We start from the raw sequence: 13,370 nt of genomic DNA, 5'->3' as shown, positions 1-13,370 counted from the left end.
TTTAACCCTTAGAAGTATCAGTTATCACCAGCGATAACTCAGCGAATCTCACTGAAAAAAGAGGAGAAATTTCACTCCAGACCACATTTGGCTTCTACTTGCTAACACGAGGCCTCGGCGCTATACAAAAATGAAATGGTATGAAAGGGGCAGTCATGGACTGGAGGTTAGGGAACGAGCCCTGTGACTGGAAGGTCGCTGGTTTGATCCCCTTGGCTGACGGTCCATGACTGAAGTACACCCAACTCCGGGTGCCGTGGATAGGGTTGCCCACCTCTCCGGGTAAGTGTGCTCATTGCCCACTAGTGTGCATGTGGGTGTTTCACTGCACGGATGGGTTAAATGTGGAGGTCTAATTCCACAGTGTGCAAACACTGTTCGCTAATGGTTCTCAATTCAATTGATATTTTCTTGTGAAAAATTCAGGATGATCGATTATACGCACTCAGTTCAGACCTACTTTCCATTCCTTCGTTAGGTTGTATGCTTTTAGCACTAACAAATTTAACGAACATCTCCTCCTGGTGTGGGTTCAGAGCTGTTTCTTCCCTTTAAATGACGCACACACACAGGTGAATTGATCTTGAGACTGCTAAACATGTATGAGTGAGTGAGTAAGCTCCAAAGCCAGGTCCACATGCTTTACATATATAGAAAAAACAAATCAAGGTGTTTTACATGGGTGCTTTGCAATTCAGCTACAGGCGCCTGTGGGAAACTATAAAGTACTATATTTTCAACTCATTAGAACCATCAGGACACATGCTTTAAGCGTAAAAGGGAATAAAACGGCACATGTACATATTAATACATTATATAGCAAGCTGTTAAAAGTTAAATTTAGTCCACTCAAGCATCATCACTGGCATTCCTGTCAATCATTACCGATATCAATTATCTTTTGAAGAAGTTCCGTTTTGTTTTGCAGAAGGAAAACCATTCTTTACATTTTTTGCCACGCCACTTTTGATATCAAAATAAATGGTAGAAAGTCAGAAGCGCAGATATAGAATGTATATGAATCTGTAACTCAGTGCTGTAACTTACAATAGAGTTATACAAGTAACACATGGAACTACACAACAAATCGACAGTCATAACTCGACTTCTAAGGGTTAATACAGAATTTTCGATATAAGAGGAAATACTTGATATTTTTGCAGCTGAAACATCATCAGGTTATGGCTCTCAATGGTCTGTGGTGTTTTGTACACTTTACTGTGAATATTAAACGAATGTTTGGCGCTTTCTCGCTCTCTTCCCCCCTCCTTTCGTCCCTCCTCTTTAGATATACGAGAAAAAGGAATGTTTTCTCCAAGCTTCTATTAAGTCAACCGGAAAGCTGCGATCCGACATGATGCAACCATGCTGTAAAGGGCACAGTTCACATTCATGTACATAGCAAACTGCATTCTCCTGCATGACACATGCGATACTTATGTTACTATGCTTCACATAATCTCTGTGAACTCCTTCCTTCCTCTTCAGCTTAAATATACTCCAATAGTGGTTGAATAGCCTAAAGTGAACTTCTTTAAAAACGTGATACTGTTTATTAAGAGTAATATTACTTCCAAAAGACTAACAGGTACCATAGTAAATACTTGACGTCCTTTATTAGGTAATTAAATAAGAGAGTGTACCGTATACTTGGTTATTAAGTTATACCTATGTGTCAATAAGCAATGCTTCATTACGCTGATATGGTTCAATAGAATAACTGATATGTACTATAGTGCACTGTTTACAGATTACAGGGCAGGTCATGAATTAGGATTCTCTCTTTCTCTTCACAAATAAGGGCCACTCGTCTAGGCATTCTTATTATTGCATTAAATGACCAGTTTCCTCTACAACCCCACGTCTGTGCAACGAGGCCAAGAGGCCCAACGGTTCACAGAGGACGAGGGGAATGCTTAAAGGAACATTTCAGCGCTTTTCTAACCTAATCTCTATCTGTTGTATGTGTAGTGCACTGTCATTTACCACAATCATTTTGAAGCACTTTCCGATACTCAGAAAAGAACCGAAAACCTGTGGACTTGCAATGGAAGTCGAGGGCAGCTGCTGGATTCCACGAACAGAACACTTTGTTGAATTATTAAGTAAATTCAGCTGTAAATCTGTATAATCTTTACTTATTGGACTAGTTTTTCAGAGGACCATAGATACCTACAGTGAGTACCCAGGGGGTCTTAAATGTGTCTTTTCTCTAAACTTTAAAACCCTATGATGCTTTGCTGACTATCTAAGTGAAAATACATAAACACATCTTCTACACTGCAAAAACATAGTATCTCGTCAATCTTCATTGTAGGCAATATATCCAATATTTCTCCTGTTCAGATTGTTGTAAGCTTATATACAAACTTTTGTTTACTAGTTTTAAGTGATTTTCAACTAAAACTCTCTCACTATAGTGGCAGACAATTTAGCTTTTTTTAAGAAATGTGTTTGTGGTAATTTGTGGTAATTCGTTAACAATGCAGTGGTCACCATAGATACTGGAAAACCTTACAGAAACTACCCAGGGGGTCTTAAATGTGCTTTTTCTATAAACTTTATGCAGTTAGGATAAATTGTGTATTCTTCAGTCGCATGCAAAAGTGCCGCTGCTTATGACGTTGTGCTGACTTTCCAAGTGAAAATAAGCAAACAAATCCTCTACTTCTGTACATTTTCATGCACAATTATTGTTTATTTGCAACGGCAAAAAATACAAACCTTAGCCTGTGTAAAAGTTACAGCACCTTTTATAGTCTATTTTTTCAAATATGTTAAAATCAGCAAATAAGTAGAAAACGGCACTAATATTTGCAGAAGTGTGTTCTCTGTAGAGGATGTGTTCACATGCATTCACTTAGAAAATCAACAAAATCTTTACTTTGACCAAGGGTGTTCAAGCTTTCGCACATTGTTTAATGCTCAAAACGTCAATAATGACCGCATGTCATTCATGGTAAGCTGTAAAACAGAATATGATATCGAGGCTACATGACAACCTAAAGGTTACATAAGAAAATCTTAACGAAAGACCTTCCGTTCTTAGAACTGCATTTAAGAACATTCTCATGAACGTCTTAGTGTTTGTCTTTTGCACTGGCTTTTTTACTGCTGCTGTATTGTTGTAGTTACTGTGCAATGACTATAGTTTAACCCTTGTGTGGTGTTCAGGTCTGTGGGCCCCATTTTCAATTTTTATGAAAAAAAAGAAAAAAGTGATGTGATTTATTATTATTTCAGCCTCATATTCTTGGCCTTTGCTCACTTTCAGTGAAGATCATATAAAATAACCATTTTGAGTGCCTTCACACGGTTCACCCCACACACATTTATATTACATGTGTGGTGTTGGGCTGAACCAGCGGGGAGTAAAAGTGTGGAGGTGCTAGGTCCTTCGCTCTGTTCTCCTCCTACATGACCTGCTGTTAGTGCGTGTGTGTATATGTTTGTATATGTGTGTGTGTGTGTGAGGGTGGACAACATGGACAGACGGCTGACTGGCTACAGCTGCTAAAGGAGAGCCCTACGCTGGACACTTGTGATGATTTAAACATCAGGTATTTTTACATAGATTGTTATATTGATTTAGATAGCTATATAGACAGACAGATAGATAGATGGATAGATAGACAGATAGATAGATAGATACTTTATTGATCCTGAAGGAAATTTAGCAAAAAAAAAATAATTAAAAACCAATAATGTGGTGGGTCCACAGACTACTGAGTACCAAACACATCAACACCACACAAGGGTTAAAATCTCCATTGTACTCATATTGCTGTTGTAGGAAGAAAACCTCGCATCTCAAAAAAATGTAACTTCACAGGAAAAGGAAAAAACCTAGTTTACTTTTAATGTAAGTCAATGGAAACAGAGTTTCTTCCAAGTCATTTTGGGTCATTTCTTTTAGTCCGTTCATCATGAAATTTACACAAAATGTAAAGGCCAAAAGGTCTTTTCAGATTATGTCAAAAACTAAAAAACTTTAAAAAATGAAGATACGAGGTTTTCTTCTGACAACAGTGACATATTTCGAACATTTATTCACAGAATTCGGCGACTGCCCATTTGCTTCTATTATAACTGTTTTCAAATAAATGGGTTTCGGTTCTTTTCTTTTGACAGGGGAATTTTTAAAGTGGTAATCAATGGTACGGTACAGGGGCATCCGAATGAGATCAGGTTTAGAAAACGCTGAAGTTCACCTTTAAGACTTAGCCTACGACCTGGAGCAGGTGTCAGAGAAAGGCAGGATGAACCTTTATCCATTCCCGTTCGCCTCGGCTCACCTGTTCCTCTGCCCTGTTTGCTACCTGCGCTCATCCCAATGCAGTAAAATCCCTTTAAATCCTAACGGAGATCCTGAAAGTTGAACCAGAGCAGTGTCCATCCCACATGTCCTCCGTGTTGGCACGCATTCGATTGAGTTTACCTGCCATCAGACCTGGATCCCCCAGCTAAGTGCCACAGACAGAAATCCTCGCGATATTTTACATCACGCGCTTCGGCATGTCTTTGCTCCCCCCCCCCCGTGTGTTTTTCAGTGCTTTTCGTGCGTACATGCAGCTGCATGCCTCCGCAAGAGCACATAAATGCACACATATATATAAATATAATATGCACATCATAATTTAGAAGCTTACTCTATCCCGATGAACAAACTAATAAAGAAACCAGCTCACTCCAGCATCCTCTACTAAGCGAATAACTGAGATTACTGTAAGTACTCAATGTCCTAATGAAGTTTAAAACCACGTCGCACTGCCCTACAGCGGATATATTTATTACAAATGTACCTAATAAACTGCTACAAGCTGGAAGACACCCTTGTTATCGATGCTAGAAGATGAACAGAAAACAGCTGGATAAAATATGCATGTAAGAGGAAATCAAAAAAACAAAACAAAAAAAAAACAGCCCTTCTGGAAGGGTACGGTATGAGGGAATCTGAACTGAATCAAAATTACATAAATAAAAAAAAAAAAAAAAAAAAAAAAAAGAAACAACCCTGTGCTAATATCTAAAAGTTATAAAATTTGGCAGCATAACTTGAGTCGTGATGAGCATGGTGATGACGATATTGCGCCACGTACATTCCTACACACCGGCATTATTACGCAAAAAAACCCAAAACAAACAAACAAAAAAAAAACCCGGATCGTTTCAAAGTCGCGATTGGTCGAAATCATTCTGGAGTTTCTGCAGGAGTTAATCATCGAGAAATGTGGAATTAAAGAAAGAAAGAAAGAAAAAAAAAAAGACCTAATGCAACAACGTAGGCCCAAAATGATAAGACAAAACACGAGAGAAAAGAAAAATCTATTTAAATAAAAAATAAAAAAGCAGCTTTTACAAAAACACTTAAGAATGCATAAAGTGACCCTTGTTTTTCTTTTGTTCTTGCAAACAGACGTGGTCCCTGTTGATCACAGAGTGCCAATGTAAGACTTGAGTAGTTGCATACGATGTTTGACTCCAGATCTGTGAGGGAAAATAAGAGCAGTGAATAAAACGTTTGGGCGATATGGTAAAAAAAAAAACAAAAAAAAAAAACACACCTCTCAACGAATGATGACTATCGTATAATACATTGAAACTTATTAAAATGCATTTCCTAGAGCTTAATCCTAAGCCAGCGTGGTATCCAAAAAGGTTAATTTTGATGTAACAAACAAAATAAATTCACTTCACATAAATGTATAGATTTATTTATTAACACAAACATACACTGGCTTACTTCATTAAGTACACCTGCATGTATTTACAGTCATTGTCCATTTTATTAGCTCCACTTACAATACAGAAGCACTTTGTAGCTCTATAAATCACAGACTGACCACATAACCCAATTAATACCTGCTCTGTGGGGGCCTGACCACTGAAGAACAGGGTAACAAAGTACCAGAGAAACAGATGGACTACAGTCTGTAATTGAAGAACTACAGAGCGGCCCTATACGGTCAGTGGAGCTGATAGAACGAGTGTAGAAACAAGCAACTGATCTAAATGAAGTGGCCAGTTGGTGTAAAACACATCAAACTAAGCCCAGCACGGCAGATGTGTGGTCTTTTTTCACTGTGGGGATTTTACAAAACAATGCATTTTTCTCACTTTTTTGGATTAAAAGAATTTGAGGAGGTGTGTAAACATTGATAAAATTTCCAAATATATCACTCACTCTCCAGTGCATGTGTGGAACCTAAGCTGCAAAACAGATTGTTTTGAATTCGCTGATTGTGTTTTATGCAAACTCTCTCATTTACACATACACTATATTGCCAAAAGGATTGGCTCAACTACCTTCACACGTATATGAATTTGAGTGACATCCCATTCTTAATGCATAGGGTTCAATATGTCAGCCCACCCTTTGCAGCTGTAACATCTTCAGCTCTTCTGGGCAGGCTTTCCACAAGGGTTAGGAGTGCGTTTGAGGGAATTTTTGACCGTTCTTCCAGAAGCACATTTGTGAGGTTAGACACTGGTGTTGGACGAGAAGGCCTGGCACACCAAACTGGCTCATCCATGTCTTTATGGACCTTCTCTGTGGACTGGTGCACAGACATGTTGGAACAGGAAGGGGCCGTCCCCAAACTGTTCCCACAAAGTTGGGAGAATGAAATTGTCCAAAATCTCTTGGTGCTGAAGCATTAAGAGTTCCTTTCACTGGAACTCCTGTAAAACAACCCCAGATGGAGAAGTGTGATTGGTCACTCCAGAGAACACGTCTCCACTGCTCTAGAGTCCAGTGGCGGCGCTTTACACCACTGCATTCCACACTTTGCATTGCGCTTGCTGATGTAAGGCTTGGATGCAGCTGCTCGGCCATAGAAACCCATTCCATGAAGCTCTCTACGCTGTTCTTGATCTGATCTGAAGGCCACACGAAATTTGGAGGTCTGTAGTGATGGACTCTGCAGAAAGTTGGCGACCTCTGCGCACTATGCTCCTCAGCATCCGCTGACCCCGCGCTGTTGTTTTACGTGGCCGACCATTTCGTGGCTGAGTTGCTGTCGTTCCCAATCGCTTCCACTTTGTTATAATCCCACTGACAGTTGACTGTGGAATATTTAGTAGTGAGGAAATTTCACGACTGCACTACAGGTGGCGTCCGATCACGTTGCCACGCCTGAATTCACTGAGCCCCTGAGAGCGACCCATTCTTTCACTAATGTCTGTAGAAGCAGTCTGCAGGCCTAGGGGCTTGGTTCTATACATCTGTGGCCATGGAAGTGATTGGAACAGCTGAACTCAGTGATTTGGACGGGTGACTGAATACTTTTGGCAATATAGTGTATATACCTGTATATCCCAGTCCACTCACACTGAAGCTATAAAGAGTGTGTCAGCTCTGCATGCTTTTTGAAAGAGGCACAATATGGGTCAGCCAATCAGAACAGGGTTTATTCACATATATCAGTCTTAAAAGTAATGAACAGTAATAAACAGCTTATTTAATTGTAACTGTTAAAGAGAGGCTGAAAATGGTCATGTAAAAATTAATTACAGCTGTCTTTTGGTACATATAACCACACAAACATTATTCAGGGAACTCAAGAAAAGATATAAAAATGTAAGAATAATGTATTTACAGTCCCCTAAGTGCTAGGTATTAAAGGAAATGTGACGGACAAACGATTATTACTTTGGCTTACATGACGGTAAATTCCAAGACTAACTAAGAACCAAGAAATCTAACTAAATTACAATGAAATACTCAACAGATTCTAGCTATTAACTGAGTAAGTGTGAGGTGCAAACTACAGAGTACTGCGTAATTATTTTCGGTAATTTGTACCAAGTACTGAGACAGTCTAACTAAATTACACTGAAATGACTAACTAGCCTGAGGGTGATAAAGAAAATATCTGTAGCAATAAGGTGGTAAATACTGTACAAACATACAGTACATTTCACAGCAATTCAAACATTTATGCAAGAAAGTAAATCAGAAAGTAGTGGTCAAGTTATATGGAGTAAAATTTTCTGAAATAAACAGTAAGAACCCTTAAGTAAGAGCATTTTCTTTTACAGCCCAGATTCAGTTTCATTTATAAATAATAAACAGATACATACTGTATAAACTCTGTGTACTTTGTGTGTACTTTATTAATCTACAATCCATCTCTTTACTCTGAAATGACTATACAGTACTCTGGAATTTGCACTCCATGCTTCACCTTTTAATATCTAAAACTTGGGGGACTGTAAACTTAAGTGTTATCTATTATCTAATAACCAAAAAGGCTAAAAAAATTTTTACTTGAAATTTGCATATCGGTTTCACATGAATATAAAAAAAAAAAATATTAGTTGCTGTAATTTCTTCCATTTGTGTTGAATGATGTATAATTTTTTTTGCGATCAAATGTTTTTCTTTTTTAAAATAGTGCTTCAATGTAATACAAAATACAGTAAACAACAAAAGACATAGCAACAAAATGTAGTACCCAATACCCCCCCCCTCCATGGCACCCATAAACCCACTGCTGATCAAAGAAGAAAATAATAGTGAAAAAAATAAATAAACAAAAATAACTCTCTATGACATATCAAATAATGCAAAACACGTTTCACAGTAAGTTGCCTGATGTACTAATTTGAGGGTAAAAGTAAATTAAAAAGCATTTTATTTAGTGTGGTTTGTGCTGTTGTGAGTGAACGGCTAGACTTCTTCTCCCACTCCACCTACAGAATGAAAGGCACACAGTGCCAGCTAGTGTTCCGAAATAGCAATTATTCAATCTTCGAGCCTTTGCTTCTGATCCCAAATAAAAAAAATCAATATCAAATTTTGTTTGATTTTAATGATTATAGTAAGTGCTAATGTTTTATCAGGATCCTGCTTTTTGCCTTGTGCACAAGCAAATAACTTACATGATTGGCAGGTGGGCTCTACCAGTGAGGTGGCACATAGCTGTACCCAGGTGTTCCTTGTGGACGATACGTTGGCACGGTAACGGGGTGTGGTCCAATGGGAGTGTGTTGGGGCGTGGTCAACAGCGTACCTGACGGATCAATACACATCACAGTGAATTTACTCATATTTTAACAGAGTCCAAGTGCATTTTCACTGAAATACAGAGTGCAGACTCTGAGGTCAAGCGTCATTCTGTACTCATGCCCATATGAGGGAGTCCAGGTGCAGCTTTCATGTTGTAATATTTATACTTGGATGCCTTAATTACCCTTATTTTAAAGCAGTGATATTCAGAGTACATTTTTGTGCAGGACAAAATGTATCAATTTTGGAACATTTTTGTTTACCTCGATTTTCTAAAAAAAAGGCATTAATTTTTTTCTGATGGAGAGAAAAGACCTAAGCCTTAAAGCCTTCATATGCGCAACATCAGAGGTCTGTGTGATTTTTCTAATGTATATCATTTTATGACATGTAGACATGACTACACTGAAAAAGATGCAAAACAATTCAACAGGTTTTAAAAACAGTATGATCGAATTTATGATGTTAAACTACATACAATTACATATCTTTTGTTACAGTCCTTACAATTACACACCTAAAAATTATGACTGTGTGCAAGAACATTGTGTAATTATACAATGTAAATCAAATATACAGATGTACGCAAAAGCTTGAACACCCCTGGTGAAATTACATGTTCTGATGATTTTATAAGTGAAAATAAGTGAAAAACATAGCCGCAAGCGGCAATTTGCAGGGTCCAAGCTTGCTTTGCAAGTTCGCCCAACACTTGTAATTTGACTGGCTGATGGTGGCCATGTTTTTCCGAATATGACATCAGTCTCATAGATCCTGATCCAGGACAGCACTTTGTAGCAACCAGCCAATATTCATGTCAATCGAACCACCTATGGTTGTGCAACAATTTTTTGCCTGTTATTGCACTATCTAGCGATGCAGTTGCACCATGGTCAATGAGTTTCTGAGTTAGAGCTGTATATGCATGATGTTTGAAATTTGAGCTCCACCCACTTTTTTGGGTGGGGCCTGGACGATATGCAGTGATGAAATTTCAAGACTTTTTTCATAATTATTAAAGTTCAGCTTCTTAGGCTTCAAATATGACAGATTTGTGCAGATTGTATGAAAACTCAGGGACTAGTTTAAGCTAAAACATTTGTGTAAATTTGCATAAAATGCAAATTACCTTAAAATCTATAGAGATTTTTTATACATGCAAAATAGCTGTTTTGTGGGCCATGGCATACCTAATCAGGAGAAGAAGGAATTTTGTCTCTATGACGTACGGCACCGAATTGCCGGCCCTAAACATGCAAAGCTTTGCTATAGCGCCACCATCAGGCTGACTGCGCTGAACTCAAACACCTGAGAAGCGTGAGGGACTATTACCATTTGACCAAGTTTCATGTCTGTACGACTTACGGTTTGGTCTGCACAATTCATTTCAGGGCAGAATCCTAACAATTACAAGAGAATTCCAGCACTTTGTGCTTGGACCCCTAATAAAACACATCCTCTACTGCAGGGGTCTCAAACTCAACCCCTAAAAGGGCCAAATCCTTGGGCCAGCTGTGCTTTTATTATATTTCCACTTAACACATTGGAGTGTATGTAGCCCTTTTGGTGACATCCTGTATAAATAAAAATAAGTAATGCGTGGGAATGAGATAATTAAGTCATAGCCACAACTTGGGCATTGGAAAGAGATCCTAAAGTGTGGCCACAGCTTGTCAAGGTGTGGGAACGAGACCAGGTCATAGCTATGACTTAGTATGGCCTGGTGACAAGATCTTAATTTGTGGCCATGGTTTGGTAAGGTGTGGGAATGAGGTAATTAATCCTTGACCACAGCTTAATAAGGTACAGTCTAATTCCCACACCTTAATACAGCAGGGCTTCATACCCAGGACCCCACCTGGCCACTGATTGTTCAAAATATGGCAAAACCACAACAGCAAAAAAATAGACATTGAACAATTCAAAAATGATTTTAGATCAAAGTAATTGCTTTATATAACACAGTAGGCTACATGAGCTGTAGATCACTGTTACACCTCTTTAAATGCCCCCAATGTACAGTAGGTTTATAAACTGCCCATTCGCTTGAACTGGACACCTGGCATCTCTTTCATTTTTGTTTTTGGGGTGCTCTCTCACAGATGGTTGTTAGGGAACGCTGTCGGAGCACACATTATGTTGCAGTGCATGCTGGAAACTGTAGTACAGTTCATGGTGAAATGGGCTAATATTAATAAAAAATGTAAGTAATTTTGAGGACTGAATAGGGTTGTGCCACCGGCCTGACTCGACTGACCGCAGGCCTTGAATTTGACACATGGGTTCTACTGAGAACACACATATGGCATTTTCCAAAAAAATGTTAGTGTATGATTTCTATTTATTTGCGATGTTGAACATAGAAAAAAATGCAAAAATGAATAATTATTATTATTAATAATGTTTAACTTTTTTCACCAATATGCTAAATCCAGAAAATAAACAGTAACTGTGAAATAAACATAAGTATTGAACATTTAATGTTCTTTTATTATTTTCACTCAAAATAATACGCCTTGGGACCACCGGTGGTCCCAAAACGTACTTCGTTATGTTCTTTATAACTTTCATATTTCATAAGCTACATTCAGAAGCTGGGCGCCGTATGAGGCTTTATCTCTTCTTTCCAGTCAAATAGATGGTGACATAATTTTAAACCCTTATAATAAAAGAAGCCTCTCCATGGATCACCACCTTATCGTGGTGGAGAGGTTTGTGTGCTTGAAGGACCCTAGGAGCTATGTTGTCTGGAGCAAAAGCTCCTGGTAGGGTCTCCCATGGCAAACTGGTCCTAGGTGACAGGCCAGACAAAGTGTGATCCATAACCACCCCTATGAGGACAACAAAGCAGGACTCGTGTACCCTGCCCGGATCAGGGTTACCGGGGCCCCACCCTGGAGCCAGGCCTGGGGGAGGGGCTCGCCAGCGAGCGTCTGGTGGCCGGGCATTCACTCATGGTGCCCGGCCGGGCCCAGCCCGAAGGAGCTACATGAGTCCCCCCTCCCATCGACCCACCACCGATGGGAGGGGCAGTAGTAGGGGTGCGGTGCATTGTGGATCGGGCAGTGTCCGAAGGCGTGGGCCTTGGCGTTCTGATCCTCGGTTGCTGAAACTGGCTTTTGGAACTTGGAACGTTACCTCACTGGCGGGGAAGGAGCCTGAGTTGGTGCGCGAGGTCGAGAGATACCGGCTAGATATAGTCGGGCTCACCTCAACACACAGCTTGGGCTCTGGGTCCAATCTCCTAGAGAGGGGCTGGACTTTTTTCTTTTCTGGAGTTGCCCATGGTGAGAGGCGGCGGGCAGGTGTGGGCTTTCTCATAGCCCCTCGACTCGGCGCCTGTATGTTGGGGTTTTCCCCGGTGGACGAGAGGGTAGCTTCCCTACGCCTTCGGGTTGGGGAACGGGTCCTGACTGTTGTCTGCGCTTATGCACCGAACAGCAGTTCAGAATACCCAGCCTTCATAGAGTCCTTGGAAGGGGTGCTTGAAAGTGCTCCTCCTGGAGACTCGATTGTCCTACTGGGGGACTTCAACGCTCACGTGGGCAATGACAGTAAGACCTGGAGGGGTGTGATTGGGAGGAATGGCCTCTCTGATCTGAACCCGAGTGGTGTTCAGTTTTTGGACTTCTGTGCAAACCACAGTTTGTCCATAACGAACACCATGTTTGAACACAAGGATGTCCATAAGTGCACATGGCACCAGGACACCCTAGGCCGCAGTTCAATGATTGACTTTGTAGTCGTGTCAGCGGACTTGCGGCCATGTGTACTGGACACTCGGGTAAAGAGAGGAGCTGAGCTGTCAACTGATCACCACCTGGTGGTGAGTTGGATCAGGTGGTGGGGGAAGATGCCAGTCAGACCAGGCAAACCCAAACGTATAGTGAGGGTTTCCTGGGAACGTCTGGCAGAAGAACCTGTCAGATTGATCTTCAACTCACACCTCCGTCAGAACTTTGACCAGATATCGGGGGAGGTGGGGGACATTGACTCAGAATGGGCCATGTTCCGCTCCTCCATTGTTGAAGCGGCTGACTGTAGCTGTGGTCGCAAGGTAGTTGGTGCCTGTCGGGGCGGTAATCCTCGAACCCGGTGGTGGACACCCCAGGTGAGAGATGCCGTCAAGCTGAAGAAGGAGTCCTACCGGACATGGTTGGCCTGTAGGACACCAGAGGCAGCTGACAGGTATCGACAGGCCAAGCGATCTGCGGCTTCAGTCGTTGCCAAGGCAAAAACCCGGGTGTGGGAAGAGTTCGGTGAGGCCTTGGAAAGTGACTTTAAGTCGGCTCCGAAAAGATTCTGGCAAACCGTCAGGCGACTCAGAAGGGGAAAGCAGTGTGCCACTAGCACTGTATAT

The 13,370-nt window shown here is 40.7% G+C and overlaps 1 protein-coding gene across 3 annotated transcripts in view; it reads right to left on the bottom strand.

The window, feature by feature from the left end:
- Positions 1–4,992: 4,992 nt before the first annotated feature.
- Positions 4,993–13,370, bottom strand: part of fam168a (family with sequence similarity 168 member A) — a 74,715-nt gene continuing 66,337 nt past the window's right edge. For 2 of the 3 annotated variants that reach the window (XM_017704144.2, XM_017704142.2), the window contains 2 exons: positions 8,884–9,014; positions 4,993–5,487 (listed from right to left, as the gene is read on the bottom strand). In XM_017704144.2, coding sequence (XP_017559633.1) covers positions 8,902–9,014 — 113 coding nt within the window. In that variant the 3' untranslated portion in view covers positions 4,993–5,487; positions 8,884–8,901. The remainder of the gene's footprint in view (positions 5,488–8,883; positions 9,015–13,370) is intronic. The other variant, XM_017704143.2, reaches the window with a different exon arrangement.

This window comes from Pygocentrus nattereri, chromosome 7 (assembly GCF_015220715.1).
Source record: "Pygocentrus nattereri isolate fPygNat1 chromosome 7, fPygNat1.pri, whole genome shotgun sequence".
Taxonomy (NCBI): domain Eukaryota; kingdom Metazoa; phylum Chordata; class Actinopteri; order Characiformes; family Serrasalmidae; genus Pygocentrus; species Pygocentrus nattereri.
The sequence above is the reverse complement of the archived record's forward strand: the minus strand, read 5'-3'. Positions and strand labels throughout refer to the sequence as shown.